Source organism: Strongylocentrotus purpuratus, unplaced genomic scaffold (genome assembly GCF_000002235.5).
Source record: "Strongylocentrotus purpuratus isolate Spur 01 unplaced genomic scaffold, Spur_5.0 spur5_scaffold_9, whole genome shotgun sequence".
Classification (NCBI taxonomy): domain Eukaryota; kingdom Metazoa; phylum Echinodermata; class Echinoidea; order Camarodonta; family Strongylocentrotidae; genus Strongylocentrotus; species Strongylocentrotus purpuratus.
In genome coordinates, this window is record NW_022145615.1 from 26,070,804 (window position 1) to 26,087,326 (window position 16,523).

The 16,523-nt window shown below is 37.4% G+C and overlaps 1 protein-coding gene and 1 long non-coding RNA gene across 4 annotated transcripts in view; both read left to right on the forward strand.

Moving 5' to 3' along the window:
• Window positions 1-16,523, forward strand: part of LOC579603 (laminin subunit alpha) — a 50,875-nt gene that overhangs the window by 13,963 nt on the left and 20,389 nt on the right. The window contains exons 16-29 of one of the 2 annotated variants that reach the window (XM_030977448.1): window positions 588-878; window positions 1,442-1,647; window positions 2,010-2,136; window positions 2,574-2,715; window positions 3,536-3,716; window positions 4,424-4,617; window positions 5,302-5,589; window positions 6,005-6,157; window positions 6,555-6,581; window positions 7,227-7,804; window positions 8,604-8,753; window positions 9,574-9,670; window positions 10,625-10,865; window positions 15,979-16,223. In XM_030977448.1, coding sequence (XP_030833308.1) covers window positions 588-878; window positions 1,442-1,647; window positions 2,010-2,136; window positions 2,574-2,715; window positions 3,536-3,716; window positions 4,424-4,617; window positions 5,302-5,589; window positions 6,005-6,157; window positions 6,555-6,581; window positions 7,227-7,804; window positions 8,604-8,753; window positions 9,574-9,670; window positions 10,625-10,865; window positions 15,979-16,223 — 2,920 coding nt within the window. The remainder of the gene's footprint in view (window positions 1-587; window positions 879-1,441; window positions 1,648-2,009; window positions 2,137-2,573; window positions 2,716-3,535; window positions 3,717-4,423; window positions 4,618-5,301; window positions 5,590-6,004; window positions 6,158-6,554; window positions 6,582-7,226; window positions 7,805-8,603; window positions 8,754-9,573; window positions 9,671-10,624; window positions 10,866-15,978; window positions 16,224-16,523) is intronic. The other variant, XM_030977449.1, reaches the window with a different exon arrangement.
• Window positions 11,129-14,283, forward strand: LOC105443661. Of its 2 annotated transcripts, XR_004062554.1 has the most exons (4): window positions 11,129-11,344; window positions 12,332-12,607; window positions 13,220-13,306; window positions 13,716-14,283. It is a non-coding gene; the product is annotated as an uncharacterized LOC105443661 (long non-coding RNA). The 2 variants fall into 2 exon arrangements; XR_972824.2 differs by lacking the exon at window positions 12,332-12,607.

A 16,523-nucleotide genomic window follows, 5' to 3' on the forward strand; every position in this document is an offset into this window, starting at 1 on the left:
AAATATGTGGTGATGAAATGAGTGGAAATGATTTTAGTGACTGGAAATGATGTAGCAAAACCAGCATGCATGTATATTACACACCAGTATAGTAGATTATTTCATAAAATTGAGATATTTAAAAAAAGATTTAAAAAAAAAAAAAATTCATTAGCTCTATCAGCTTGCAACTTAGCTCAAGCATTATTATGTGTTGATTTGGTGTCTTATATTACCTTTTGAATTCTGTGTTTGATACCATTCTTCTTGGTGCTTATTATTTACATACCAACAGTAACATGTATTATGTATTTTTAATTGTTTTATTGTTTTCATGATTTGGCTTGTTACGGTCATTACATGCCACAATTTATCGTTACAAAGAAAGATGATAGACTGAACCAATCTTATTTCTAACTTTCTCTTTAAGTACACCATACCCACCAATGGGGTCACAGTGGAATTGTTGGGAGGTATTCGTCCCCTCAAACATCCTTGATCTCCCACTGCCAGTCACTCCCAAAGTGATAGCTAAATCATGCAAACATGGCATTGTATTTGCATTATAAATTGTATTTGTTCAATTGTATTTCCATTTGTCCTTACAGTACACCATACCCACCAATGAGGCCACAGTAAACCTGTGGGAAGTCTTCATCCCCCTAAACATCCTTGACCCTCCACTGCCAGTCACTGCCAATGTGATCGCTAACAGAGACTATGTATCTGTCGTACTGAATGAAGGAGTCGTAGCGTTCTGGAGACTACCCGCAGATGACTTTTCGGGTAATCTGCTAGGAGTATACGATCAGACAGTGACCTTTGACCTGTCGTACCTCCTGGAAGGGAGTGGTAGTTCTTCTGGCACTGTACCAACAGAAGCTACAATGTCTATTCAGGTACTGATTTCATTTGGAAGAAATACTTTTCATAGACAATGGCCAAAGGATTTTGTTTGAATATCAATTAACTCATATCAGGAGCGTAACAACGTGATGGACATGTGCGCTATATAAGAAGCCACCATTATTATTATTATTATTATTATTATATACTGGAGTAAGTATTTGAAAGAGGAGTGTTATCCTATCTTGGCTTAGGCTTTAAAATGGCTCATATGATGTACCGTAGTAGATACAGTTCATTTGATTTTGTGAACACCTGTTTGGATTATGATTAATAATTGGAGTACTGATGTCCTTCAAAGTGTTCAATTATCATGGTGATTTCCAGATATGTGAGATTATATCTATCATAGTGTAAGTAAAGTTCTGTCGATAAAGAAATGAAATGGAGGAAAGATACTGAAACATTAAAAGCATACTTTGAACGGTTGCTATTACAAAGAGTGCTATTTGATCATACTCTACATGCATGTGTCAAATTCACCCCATGATTTGCTTTTTAGCTTTTAGCTTTAATATAGATGAGTTAAATAAGATTTGATTTTTCTTTTTTTCAGAGTCAAGAAGAAGAGCTGAGCTACCAACTCGGCAGCCAAGAGCCTGGGGATTATACCACCATGTCTGTTGGGATGAGTGAACGGTCAGGCTGGGTGTCCACTGGTACTGGTCAGTCAGTGAGCAGGGCCCAGTTCTTGACTGTTCTCAGCAATGTCAATAGCATCCTTGTCTCTGCTACGCTCAGTTCAGCTGCACATGCATCAAGGTATTGAGCTTGTTCTTGTTTTTGTTTTGTTGTTGTTGGTGTTTTTTGCTGTGTTTTAAAGAAGAAGTTTACCCTGACATCAAGTTGGTTTTGAATAAGTGCAGGAATATTATTACATCTATTCCATTAAAGGAAATATATGAAAATAAGTGTCAAATATTATCTTGGCCTTATGAGAAAATATTTATTTGGAAATATTATTTATAACATTTCTAGTATATATGATTATCATTTTTTATGCATGTGCAGATTTATACATTGCTGTTTTTTTTGGGTGTTTGTTTTAAAAAATTAAAAAAAAATTCCAACAATTATAATATTTTTATAATCTTGTGGTATTACACTCCAATTTCTTGCTACAGCATCGGTAGTGTGTCATACTACAAATCGACCCCTGCGGACTCACCAAGCTATGTGCAGACCGCCCCCAGAGCTCTGGCTGTAGAACAGTGCACCTGTGGCCCACAGTATGCAGGACTCTCCTGTGAGGTAAGATTTGGAATCAAGTTCGGTTCCAGTAATTATTAAATTTTGAACTAATCTGGAATTCAACCAGAGGAATGTAGAAAGCTACTGATATACAATATTTCCAGAAATTCAGAGACAAGAGCTTATACTCGTTTATATCATTTAATGTGATAGTGGTATATATTTGTAAGATTCTCTTTAAAAATTTGACACAAGTTGAACAATGCAGTTGCTTAATATCTTACTTGAAAGTAATGGCTTTTGCTGCAACTGATACCCTTGGGTTTTTATGAAAGATCTTACATGTAATTTTTTTTCTCCATATATATTATTTACATTTTACTTTATTCAATCTGATATGCATTTTATTTTGTTTGAGAGCCATACATTTCTTTTTCCATTTAGAAAGTATATTGTCCTATCATTGGTGTCTTTCCATGGTGTTATTTCTTTTGTAGGAATGTGCCTCAGGTTTCTACCGTGTGAACACCACCTCTCATTCCTTCTTTGGCGTATGTGTTGCGTGTGAATGCAATGGTCATAGCTCAACATGTGACCCCAGTAACGGGCAGTGTTTAGACTGTCAAGACAACACTGGAGGTAAGTCATTCTGTAACGACCTGAAGCTCGACCTGAATTATGGGACTTATGATAATGATCATTAAACATGTTTCCATAGCGAAATAAAACATAGGCATAATTGTATGTCTCTATGTACTTTACAGAACAGAATATAGAACTAGTGGATATGATGCACAGGGTTCATAATTGAGATATTTTACAAAGTGCTAAATAAGTATGTTTTCAAATTAATTTAGAAATTTGCGTATGTTGCTATATTTCTAAGGTATTCCGGCAATTTATTCCATAAAACTTATGAGATGCTTTTGAGAGTTCCAACAAGGGAGATAACTTCCTTTGCTGGTTTATCCCATACGACGGTGTAAAGTTAGCTCTAAAATTTGGTTTATGACTGATAGGTATTAAATATTAGCATACCAACAACAACTTCACGAGATAATAGCCCCCAATCAGGAAATTTCTCAAGACACATGTAAAATCTTACAATTCACACAAAGTGCTCTCATTTCTCTCGCTGTTTTCAAGACAGATGAGATCATAAGTCATTTACGTCACATTCGATCGATGTTAATCATCTTGCTGAATCACTAAAATATAATGAAATTAAGTCAAATCAAATCATGCTCATGCATTATTCAATATAAATTCACAGCTTATATTCTGTATAAAGTTTCTGATGGTTAACTTATATTTTGATCTTTTAATCCATTGCCTACTGGAACCGGGTGGCTCCTGTATTAAACCTATAGGGAAAATAACAATTCAGTAGTCAATGGGTTAATAGATTTGTCATAGAAAACTATGAATTATTACGTTAATATTGATTGCATTTCCTCAGGTTTCAACTGTGAAGTGTGTTTAGATGGCTTCTATGGTGATGCTTTGTCGGGTACACCTGATGCCTGTCAGGCGTGTCCATGCGGGCCACCCACTGCTCAGTCCAACCTGTGTGCGGACATTGATGGGGTCGTGACCTGTCAAGATTGTTTTCCAGGTCATCTGAGTCCTCTCTGCAACATGTAAGTAGAAAGTCTTCATTTTTCAGTCAAATCTAAATCCTCTATTTTATAGAAAGAATTGAAGCAAATGGTGACTTGACATTTGCTCCTGCGACAGTTTCTGTGGGCTTTATTTGTTTTATTTTGTTAATGGTATATGGTATATGGTCAGGTGTGGGGTGGCAGTTTGGTTTTAGGTTAGATGTAGGGTTAGGGTTAGGGTGACAATAGGATTTAGAGTTAGATGTAGGGTTAGGATTAGGGTGTAACTGTTAGGGTCGAAATTGGATTTTAGGTTAGATGAAGTGTTAGGGTCAGGGTTAAAGTTAAGAATTTGGTTAGTGCAGGAAATTGATGTGAAGCAAATGTCACAAGAGTAAGTAGTGTCATACAACCGAAGTCAATACATAGCACATGAGCTGTATGTGTAGTTATGAAGTTTACCTCTCAGTTTGAATGTCATGCCACCCAACTATTATGTACTGCTGCTCATATGTATCTGGATCAACTGATGACATCTGTCTGCTGCCCTCTAGCGTGCTATCTTCTCCAAGTAAATTTTTGTTCCTTTTGTTGCATTTCTGGTATTACAATACACACATTTGTTTGCCAGCTGATATGTGTTGCAATAATTTATCATTATTGATTTACCAATAGAAGCCATTGGACTTCTAATTCTACAAGATCTTTTATCCCCTATTTTCAAATATTTTCCTATTATCTTGCAGTTGTGATGACTTCTACTATGGTCAGCCAGCCAACCCTGGTGGTTTCTGCCAGCTCTGTGAGTGCAACGGTAACACCGACTCCTGTAACTCTTTGACAGGGGAGTGTGTGGGATGCGGGTTCAGTACGACAGGATTCAACTGCGAGAGATGTCAGAACTTCACGTACGGCAACGCCAGCCAGCAGGACTGCCAGGGTGAGTTACATTGTCTGGTCAAAGCCTTGTAATTGTCTATGGAGTGTGTCATCATTGATAAGATCATGCCGTATATGTTTCATTTCTTGCTTGACTATTATTATGTGTTTTATTAATAAATTTTTTTTAAACATTTTACAAAGAAAAACAAGAACCAGGAAAAGGAAGAAATTGATCTCAAAATAGAGCAATAAAAGGCCAACAATTTTAGCATTTGTAGTAAACCTTTAAAACAACTTAAACTAAAAACAAATTAATTGATAAATTTGTCAATGTTAGCTCTAAATATGCAGTTTCTTTTGAGTCCTAAATGTTCTGAAAACACTTTCGTACTACGATGAAGGAAAAAAGGCAACCTGGTAAACTGGAAACTGTTTCATGTCCATCTAACTATTTCTATAGGATTGAATTTCATTTTGGTAGTCAGAGGATCTTATGAAAAAAAATCAGCTAAGAATAATATGTTCATTGAAATCACCACTTATGGTTCAGCTTTAAATTTGAGTTTAGTTTAAGTTTCATAGTTTAATGACAAGAGAGAAATGACGTAGTGCATCAATATTTAACCATTGCAAACATGCATTAAGTATATTCACAATACCTTGTTTGATGGTTTATACTTTCCATCGTGATTATAACATACTTTTTGCTGCTTACTCAACCCGTCTCTCTATCGATCTCCAGCCTGCAACTGTGACCCCCAGGGGTCATCTGACCTTCTCTGTGACCACATAACCAGTCAGTGCCCCTGCCTGCCCGGAGTGGGAGGAACGCGATGCGATGCCTGCCTCCCGAACTCCTACGGCTTTGGCGACCCGTCGGGGTGCGTGGAGTGTAACTGCAACGAGTTTGGATCCCAGGACCTGCAGTGTGATGGGGGTGGGGTCTGTAGCTGTCTGGCTGGGGTGCTTGGGGTGAAGTGTGATACCTGTGAGGATGGGAGCTTTGGACTGCCTGATCAGTTTTGTATAGGTGCGTAACATTCCTTTTTCCATTTCTTCTTCTCCTGAACACAATCAAGCCATGAAGCTTTTTCCAACTCTGTACGTTTGCGAACATTGTCTATGCCCTATTTTTTCCAAAGTTTTGAATATTTTCTTAGTAGTAGTAGCTTGTCTGAAGAAATTTGTTCACACAAACACCTGTATGAATCAAAAAAAAAAATTCTGAATGAATATAGATTGATTGTTATAGTTCATATTTTGTAATTGAGGTCATATATATTTTCCTATGTTATAATTATGTTTTAATGTTGTTTTGAAGAAATAAGCAAATGTTGGAAAAGAAAAATCTGGGCAGCAGCCTCTTTCTTCTATTTTGAAAAGCAAATATTCATTTATCTTATAAACTAATGCAATGTTCACTTCATTGTTTTCTCTTGTTTTAGCTTGTGGTTGCGATGCAACAGGTACCAATGATGGTTCTCAGGCTGTTTGTGATGTCCGCTCGGGCCAGTGTCCCTGTAAAACTGGTATCACCGGTAGACTGTGTGATGAATGTCGTCCAGGTTTCATCAACTTCAGCTCCGATGGATGCACAAGTGAGTAGAGTTAGAAGAAAAGTGAGCTAAGGCTAAGGCTAGATTAAATGTGCTACCAATTATTTTGTTTGGTTTAAAGCCGGACTGCACTATTTGTAGCTACTTGCTCCCTTTATACATATACAGCCAACAATGCCTAAGTGGTACTTGTTGATCCCCCATGATCCCTCTTCTTATGTTAATTGAGAGCTGATTTGATGAGATAACCACCTGCCAATGGCCATACAGGGAGGTCTAATCCCTCCTGGCCAAACTAGTGCAGATAGACTTTAAATGAGATTCACATTGACTGTACCCTGTATTGCCTGCACGATGTGTCTATGTGTCCACAGCTGCTTCCACCAGGAAACACTGCTGATACCATTGTCTATTCCTTTATGTTCCCTCTTGAGTTTAGATGAGAAAATGAGCCAACTGGTTGTCAGTAAGTTAACATTTCAAATCATTATTGGGCATTTTGGAGTCTTCTTTGTTCTAATGTTGTGTATTAATGAGTATTCTTGTTTAATATTTGTGTACAGTGTACATGTAGTTTAGGGATGTAATATTGATTTTGAGGAAACGATTCATCTGTGTTAATTGTGTTCAACCTCATCAATGCACACACAAACACACATTCTTTTCTTCTTCTTTCCTTTCATGACTTTACCAACATTGTGATAACATTCAAAGCTATTGTTTGTCCTTGACCTTTGACCTAGCTTCCTACAGTATTTTATCAATGTGTGGACACCCTGTACAACTCCACCCAGATCCTTTACTCCCTTCACACCCGGCTCCTGGCCCTTGGGGCCTCCGTCCTCGAGTCCCCTTGTCATGTTGAATAGAAACTCTAAGGGGAAAGCTATCTCTTATGTACATTTCTTTGACCTTTGACCTGCCATACAGAATGTGATCGGTGTGTGGACACCCTCTTCAACTCCACCCGGACCCTGGAGTCTCTTCACACCCAGCTCCTGGCTTTATGAGCCTCCATCCAGGAGCCCCTTATCATGTTGAATACTAATCGTTAGTTTATAGCTGTAATATATCTATGTTTTTTACCTTTGACCTTTGACCTTCCATACAGAATGTGATCAATGTGTGGACACCCTCTACAACTCCACCCGGATCCTGGAGTCTCTTCACACCCAGCTCCTGTCTCTAGGAGCCTCCATCCAGGAGCTACAGAGACAGGATGCTCAGCTCCGCAATGTGGAACCGATGGTGGTAGCGACCGGGGATGCCCTTGACACCCTGAAGGATCAGTTCACCACTCTGAGAATACAGATAGAAGCCATCGATAGTGCAGTCTTTGAGAGGAATGTCACTCTAGTAGCAGAAAGGGCATCAGAGTTATCAAGGACATTGGTCAGCCTCCAGGAGCAGTCGTCCAGCCAGCTTGACCAGATGACTCTCTACCGGTCAGCGGCCCTGCAGACACTGACCAGTATCCTCACCGCCAACGCCACTGTCCAAGAGTACTTCACCACGTTGACCAACTACAACTCCAGTGCGGCCATCTTCGTGTCCGACGCTTTGACCAGGAGGGATGGTGTGGCTGCTCTGACCGTTGCTGGACAGATGGAGCTGATCGAGACAGAACTGGGTAGGATTAGGAATGTAACCTTGGAGGCTGATTCGTTGCTGTCTATGGTTACGGCACAGGTAACGACTAAATACTTCTTGATTTTCCTCTTCTCTAGCTGCATGTTTCATTTTCGTTCACCCGTTCTGATGCATCTGTTTTAATACTGTACCATTATAACACTGGTTCAGTGTTGTTTTATGCTATCACAACAAACATAACAGTTATTGCTAATCCATTGCACAAGACATTGAATCCCTGTTTTAACTTCTGTTACCGCTTTTACTCTTTGGGTAGATCCATAGATATCCATATTGAACCATGTTTACCAGAGAGAAGTTGGGTTTTGAAAACGTGTCCAGGGGACAAACTTATAGGATAGCACTTTATGGATTTATTTCTGGGTTACTCATAGAACACGACAGAGAGAACTTATTCTATAAGAGTTTGACATAGAATCAAAGATGGTTTAGAGCAAAGGATTAATTAACAATACATGTAGGTAGTAATTTGTAGAGATGTATGTACTAAACACCTAATGACTATGCAAGGTGTGTTACTGCAGTGTGTAATTGGCTTCCTTTTTATTGAGCATTTAAGAGTCTGACGAGCAGATTCCTTGTAATTCATCTGCAGTTAAGAAATAAATAACCCCTCAATTTTTTACAATTTGTGATATCTGAATATCCGGTATCCGCTGTAGTTGAATAAATAACATGGCCATCATAACCAACCAGTCTGCCGACTCTCTATCATCCTGAGTTATCTACCATTACTAAGACCCTCAAACTCATCACAATTAACACTTATAGATGAATTTTTTTATTTGTCTATGCACAAAAATGTCCTAGATGTAATTTATTCTTGTACATTTTGCAGGGTCTTGAGTTGAATCGTCTGGTTATCCTAGTAGCATCTGCAGAGTCTCAGCTACAAGCTACTCGACAGTTGCTTTCTCTGACTACCAACGTACTGGAGGCAGTTCAAGTCATACTGGATCAAACAGATACAGTGATCAACCATACACAGGTAGATAATTTGTACTTCTTCGTCCTTACTAAAGCCTTCTACATTCAGTCTCTCCCTTCTCTTTATCTGTCTTTCCTGTTCTTTTCCTTACTTTTTTAAAAACTTCTATATTAACTCATATACATTTTCCCTTCTCTTCTCTTTGACTTCTGCCTGTATTCTTTCTTTGATCAACCATGAACAGATAGATTACCACCACAGAACGGGGAAGGTTATGAAGTATTATAAAGCACACCTTCAAAAGTACAATCCAATACCGGTACCGGTAAACTCTTTTAAAGGGACGTTTGTGACAGGCAATCCACAATTTGTGGTTTGGTTCAATTACTTTTGATGAATAGTCCTAAAAATAAACCAGATGCCAAGTAGAAAAGAAAAATATTTCTGCACACACTTCATCCATTTTTGTTTGCATGACGATAAAATTAAAATCCTCTTATTGGCAACATGTTTAGTGGTTCAAAATCATTGATTTTCAATAAAAATTGCCACTTTTTCAACTTTTTCACAAAATTTATGTGATTTGGTCCCTCAAATAAAAACATTTTAGAGTACCGGTAATCATAATTATGCGTTCACATTGAGAGCTATGTGTTATGGATGAAGTAGATCTCAACAACTTACCTAAAAATTTCTGAATTCTTACTATATTATGCAATCTCTTATTAGATATTCAATGCAATCATGACCCCATTTTTTTTTTTAAAGAAGTGAAGTATACCAAGTTATGATTAAGTACAGACTTGAATAACAATCTGGTTTATGTTGTTTATTCAGAGGTGATAAGTTGCCGTATTTATTGTATTTTGTACTTCCTCAGACCAACCAAGCATACAGTAACAGACTCTTAGACCAGGCTGAGGCTGAACTTGCTGGGGTCACGCTAATGTTCATTGAAGCTACGCAAGCCATCGGAGGTAAACATTTACTCAACTCTGAATTATTCTGGGCTAGTTGAAACTCAGACTATATCGTCTCACCCCACGTGTTACCCAATCATGTCTAAGAGTTTAGTATATATTATCATTGTATTAGTTTAATAGTCCTCCTAGAGCTTAAATCAGGGCCCTGTTGCATAAAACGTAACACGATACGATAACTGTTATAAGCTACTGAAATCTTTACATTTGATTGGCTATGAGTAGATTTGTAATAGACTTCTGGCAGTTGTTATTGATAACAAGTTTTATGAAACAGGCCCCAGACCTAATATGAAATAAAGTGGTGCATTTGATGTTACTTTACACTTGTATCTCCTCAATGTTCTGCAATGTATGGAACACCAAATGAAAAAATACCTTAGACTGTGATCCCATAAACTCCCAATCCCATAAACTCTCTGTAAAACAAAGTAAAAGAGTTGAATTTCTTGATTCAGTGAAAAAGTAAAAGGAGAGATTTGCAAATCTCCTATTTTAAGTGGTAAGCAAAACAAAAATAGAGTTGAACCTAAGATGTATTTTGAATCGAAAACATATTTATTGCAAAAAGGAACAAAAAGTACACATGTAGGTACCCTAACATTTGGACAGGAAATACGTAAAGATTGAAAGTTAAATGTCAACAAACTGATGAACCACCCAACTGACAAACCACAAACTGAAGAAACCCTCCGAATAGAGATGTTTAAAGTTTGCCAAATAGAAATATAGCTTTGTTGACAAAAGCAGTTTTACTATGAGAGGAAAAGTTTGAAATAAATATAATTAAACCATGTGACATATTTATATGTGTGTGTTACAGTTAGTGCAACAGATAATTTGTCTTGATCTTTTTTTTTAATCTTCATGATGATGATGATGATGTTGATGTTTCACAGCATTTGTCGTTAATTACATTATTCCCTCTCAAATAAATTCCTTTTGAATTAGACGCAGACCGAGCTCTCCTGGATGTAAATGCCATCTACATTGGCAGCTCGTCCGGTAACGACGCCCTCCCAATGGACATCGATGTCGACCAGCAAGGGGTCAACGGTTGGGTTGACGGTAACCTCCGGGTCATAGGTCAGCTTGGGGTCGTGCAGGGCTTACAGGATAGTCTAGAGTTCACTGTGAGCGCAGCGGAGACCAGGGCTTTGCTTTTGAGTGAGATGACGCAGGAATCACTCAGGTATGGCTTGCTTTCTTGAACCTGCATGTAGCAGAGATGCCAACCAGTACAATTAAATTGTATTTAGTAAGATAATAAGAGTGACATACGATAATACAATATCACCTCTTAAAATATGATTTTTCATCTTTAAAAAAAAAAAATGCGGAATCGCATAGAAACATGTACAACTTAACCCCAGCAACCACAACAACAACTTTGCTTCACATTTTTCTCTTTAAATTTTAATGAAAGAGCAAATATTTTACTTGTCCGTACTTACCAGGGGGGTGTTTCATCAACTAAAATCGATTTCGATTTTAAAAATCAATTTTAAGGCCGAATCAGTTTTAGCTTAAAACCGATACGTGTGAGCTCTTTCATCAAATCGATTTTAAGCTAAAATAGATTTTTAGGTGTCTGCAATCAAGGCTAGTCAATTTGGGGTAAATCGATCACAAAATTGCTTGCTAAACTACTGCCAGAGAGTCCTTGAAAAAGTAAGTAAATTCCGTTTTTCTTTCAAAATATTAATTCTGTTGATAAAAAATCTTTTATTTTGGAAGAAGAAAAGTGTTCCTGTCATTTTTATAGAATTACATTTGTGTTTAACTGAACAAAACTTTAGATAATATCAATTGATATCACCCCCAACTGGGCTAAAAAGTGGACGAATTGCACTGGTTCAATAATTTCAGTCCCATTCATATAAATTCATGCAGGTTCAATAGGAATTTTCTACCGACGGTTAGGGCAGGTACAAACTCATTAATCTAGTTTATTCTTGCAATAGTCTTGGGGTTATATACAATATACTAGGCCTAGGGCCTCTATTCTAGGGCCTAGATCTATCTATTTATTTAGCGGCCCTTGCCTTGTTTTTGTTGATAATAAAATTAAAAATCAACAGACAACAGGATCATTGTTTTGACGTTAATATTTTATGAAGAAGAAGATTAGTCTGGACTCTAGAGAGTAGATGGTCTAGAGTGTTGCTGTTAGACCCAAGTTACATTTAGATCTAGTCTAGATGTAGACCTCTAGACTCTAGATTTAGTCTAGGTCTAGATCTAAGTTCTTGGCCTAGATCTAGATCTACTTGATAATGATACTTGATACTAGATCTAGGGAAGATGTAGACCTAGCCTCTCCAACTATTACTAGGTCTAGATCTAAGGCTCTAGCATACTGCAGTCTGCAGCTCTCTTCTGCTGGACTAGTCCTACTCCTAGATGTGGACCTATAATCTAGTCTAGACTAGAGCCGAGGTCTACTGGGAGTTACTCAGTTGGGTCTAGATCTAGTCTATACCTACTAGCGCTACAGTAACAAGTTGGATTGTAGACTAGTCTAGTAGGCCTAGGTCCAGGCATATTAATATTAAAATTAGGTCTAGACCTAGATCTATTACTCAGTAGACTATTAGGGTCACTAAGCCTTAGGCTCCCTATATTATTTTTTTTTCTTAATTTCATTTTTCTTTTAAGAGTCAGACTCAAAGATGGAGTGGACCTCAAGACTCAAAAGTTCTCTTCTGCCGTGTCTCTACTCTCTACAGTCTTGGACTTCTCATTCTACTACTAATTTCTACCTCGGCCTCTGGCTCAATAAGGAAAGGGTTTGGATATGCAGAATGTACTCAAACTCAATGTCTAGGTGTACAGCTATAGACTCTAGACTAGATCCTACTGTGCTAATAGCGGCCTTGTGAAGTGATCTTTTTACTAGTAAAAATTGCACACCAATATTTAAACAAGTGAAAGGTAAGTTTTTTTGTGTGGTTCTTCTAGACCTACACTGTAGACCCTACATAAATAAATTAATAAATTGTTGTTGAGGGTGGTGTAATCTTGATTTTCATTACATTTTCTACGTACAATCACAAACTGATAAATCCATGTAAGGAGAAGTCAACCATGGCATGTCTAAATCAAAGATAAATTACTACGTCAACCAGACTGATAAATATTGTACAAATAATAGGGCAGCAATTAATGTATAAAAATGTGATTGAACAAATTGTTATGAGCATATATGTATGATGTAAGCTGTTTGTTATTTACCAGCTGAGGTATATCTTTCCCTTTTACTCATGACAGGGGAATGTTCATTGATTCTGTGTACAACATTGTTTGGTTCAAGAGTAGGGTAACCGAGATCAAGATTAGACTCCATAGTCAATCTTGCACATGTCTAAAACTTTCAATGTGGTTGGTAACAATGTGTGGGACCAAATTCATGTAAATTGCTATTGTAATTACTGATAAAAATGAACTTATGTTCTGTTGAACACATTAGATACAATGACAAATATTTTTCTGGAAAATAGATGTGCTCTCTTCATCACAATTATGTATCTCTGTTTTAAATCTTAGGTTGCAAAATAAAGAGCTATGGCATCTTCATGTACTGCTAGTTCATGACATATGGACTTTTATTGTCCATCTCTTCAAATTGAAAAGGTAAGCAGTATCAATTACCATGATTGGTCTTATCAGCATGTTCTGTGCCTGCCATTGTTGTCATACCTCTACAGCAGTCATTAAAATGAAAAGACATTAGTCAGTACATTTTTCATAATCCTTGTAAGAAGTCTAAAACCCATATTAACCATTCTGTTGTATAAAAAGTACACAAATGGTTATGAAAGGATTTTTTTCTCCAAAGCAAACAATCATTTATCTTCTATAACTAAAACTACTTTTGTCTCAATTTTTTTAAAGAATATTGTGTATTCTTCTTTATTTATTTATTTAGCAATTAAAGTATTTGAAATAAGCATGAATACAAAAGTTAAAGATGGGTTGAAAAATTGCACTAGTATTTACTAATTGATTCATTTTTTTCCATAACTTTAAATTCTGATTCTAGACTGCAGAGCCTGAATTACCTGCAACGTTATGCTTCCTATGAAACATCAGCCAGCCCACAGATAGAAGCTCCCTTTTCCAGCTTTAAGCAAGAGAGACCACAATGAGATACAGATCTTGGTATCATGGACTGGTCACTTTTACAACCAACACTACTTGTAAAATAAGATTTACAAATTAATTCCTAAGCTATTTCAAAGCTGATAGAAAAGAATTGATGATTAATTTCATATAGACAAACTATTGTATCAAGAAAATCACATTCTCACCGACTGCGTGACCTAGCTAGATGACAATGTATATCATCCATAGATTAACAAACATATGAGTAACAGAAATATTTGTGACAAGTATTACTCTTTTAATCTCCTTAAAAGTAACTCGAATAGAGAGTGGCAGATATCAGCTGCAGTAGTTTTAACAACTGGCTGATACTTTCATAGTAGCACTTTCATTTGTGTCTTTTAAAATGTTCTTATTGTATCCCTTGAATGTATTTGCTATGCTCATCATTTACAAAACGTAGATTTCATTCATTAAAGCATAAGCATATTGATTAGACATTAAAATCTGTGTTAATTTTATTTTGTATGTATTTTTTGTCTTTTAAGAAGATAAAAGGGGGGGGGGGATGAATAGATGAGATTGTACGCTAGCACATGGTGATAATTATTACATGATGATAAAGGGCAATGATGTGATTCAATAATGGTGTGTTTGTTTGCTGGTGAGTATTCAAATATCCCAGTAATGATCTTGTTATAAGTTAGTGTTTATTTATTCATTTTTGTTCTTTATTTATTTTTGTGTGAGAAAGGGGGGGGGGGGTGTTTATATGAAGAAACAAAATTACTTTGAAAGGGGCGGCAAGCTGAGCGTTGTGATGGGAGTGTCATTTTATTTTAATGAAAGAGAGAGAGAGAGAGAGAATATGAACGGAGTAAGGACACATAATTTTAAGCACATATATGGTTAAACAAATATAGAAAAGGGGGCACATAACAAAATGGAAAAGGGGCACTTCTAAGAAGAAAACATAAGAAGTTATTAGAAATAACAGGAACTTTAAAACAGAGAAACGGGACAAACTACATAAAGGAAAAGTGCACTTTTAATAAACAAAGGGTTGTTAATCAGATGTAAAAGGGGCACTTCAACCCTATCTAGCATGGGTTATTTTTAAAAACTGCATAGCCTGGGGGCACTTCTAAGCAGTGACAGATGTAGAAAGCCCGGGCCCCCTCCCCTGGGAAAGATAACGTGTAACGTTAACTCTACCTTTTTTTTTGGAGATGGGCCCCCTCCCCTGGCGCTCAAGGGGGGGGGGGGGGTGCGATTGTTAACATTTTTCGAGGGCCCCCCAAAAAAACAGTGCTCACCCAACCCCCAACCCCACAATGAGCAAATTATCGGCCGGCTGTTTCGCTGTTAAGTATCGTCTCACGAATTGGGCGTCCTCCCGTGCCGCCGGCTGGATAAGGCCCCCCCCCCCCCCTCCCAGGCTAGATTGGGTTAAGGAGAAAACGGGCCGCCCATGTATTTTTGAAGAAAAAATGGGCCATTGTGCTCCCCCCCCCCCCCACCAGAGTGCCAAATTTGGTATTGATCATGCCTTACTATGATGATTTAAAAAAAAATTGGTTATGAACAAAGATTTGTTCCCCCCCCAAAAAAAAAATTGCCATTCATTTTTAACAGGATTCTTCATTTTCAGATGTATGAAGCTAGCCGACACTTACGCCTTTAAAACCAATGAATGCTGAACATAGCATATCAATAATGCAAAGACTAAGGATAAAATTGATTTGAAATTGATATGGATCACACTCTAAGTTAAAATCGATTTTAAGGCCAAAATCGATTTTATTTATTTATTGAAACTGCTGCTAAAATCGAAATCAATTTTAGGCCCTTAAAATCGATCAAATCGATTTTAGATCGATTTTAGGGCTTTAGTGAAACACCCCCCAGTAAAACATTTTTCTGAAGTATTACTGGCCCAGGGCCAACGGGCCATTGGTAGTGTCGAGTTTTCGTGAAAATCTGATTTTTCTCTCCCAAATCTGATTTTTTAGGATACTCAGTCTGTTTTTTTGTGTCAAGAGGTTGGCATTTCTGCTATAGTGAACTGGGGCAACTATGGATTCTATTTAATTAGTTCAACACAAAGTGATGTTTAATTACCATATGAGTAATTATTGATGTACACATAAAATTGACTCTCAGAGTTGTCTTACACTCTAAGATCTTTCTTTTGTCAACAGCTACTTCCAATCCGCAGAACCCCAAGGGCAACTAGCTGTTGACACGGTGAGGAATTACCGGAGCGTTGTGTCAGCGGTCGAGGAAGCAGAGGCTACCAACCAGAATGCTACGGACTCCCTGGCATCAACGCAGGACTACCTCGCCACCAGAACGGTAGCCATACTCAGCGAGGAGGCACAAAGGTCACTACAACTGAGCAATGACCTCACGGATACCATAGATGGCAGTATGACTGATACTGAAGGTATGTTCCATGGATGCAAGTGTGATGACGACGGAACGATGTTTTAAGGATACATGCGTCTCAGTATTAACAAGTATCCTACTGTTACCAAGTAAAATCTTCTTAAATTTCCAATTTTCTTGGTTGTCCATTAAGGAATAAGTCTATTTCATAAGGGGTTGTTAAAACATATGTGCAATAATTATATCTAGGATCCATGTATTCTTTAGATATAATATATCAGCATTTTCCTTTTCAAGTGGGACCTCAAATTATTTCTCATGGTACCCCAAATTTTGCTTGTAAATTAATTATTTAAAG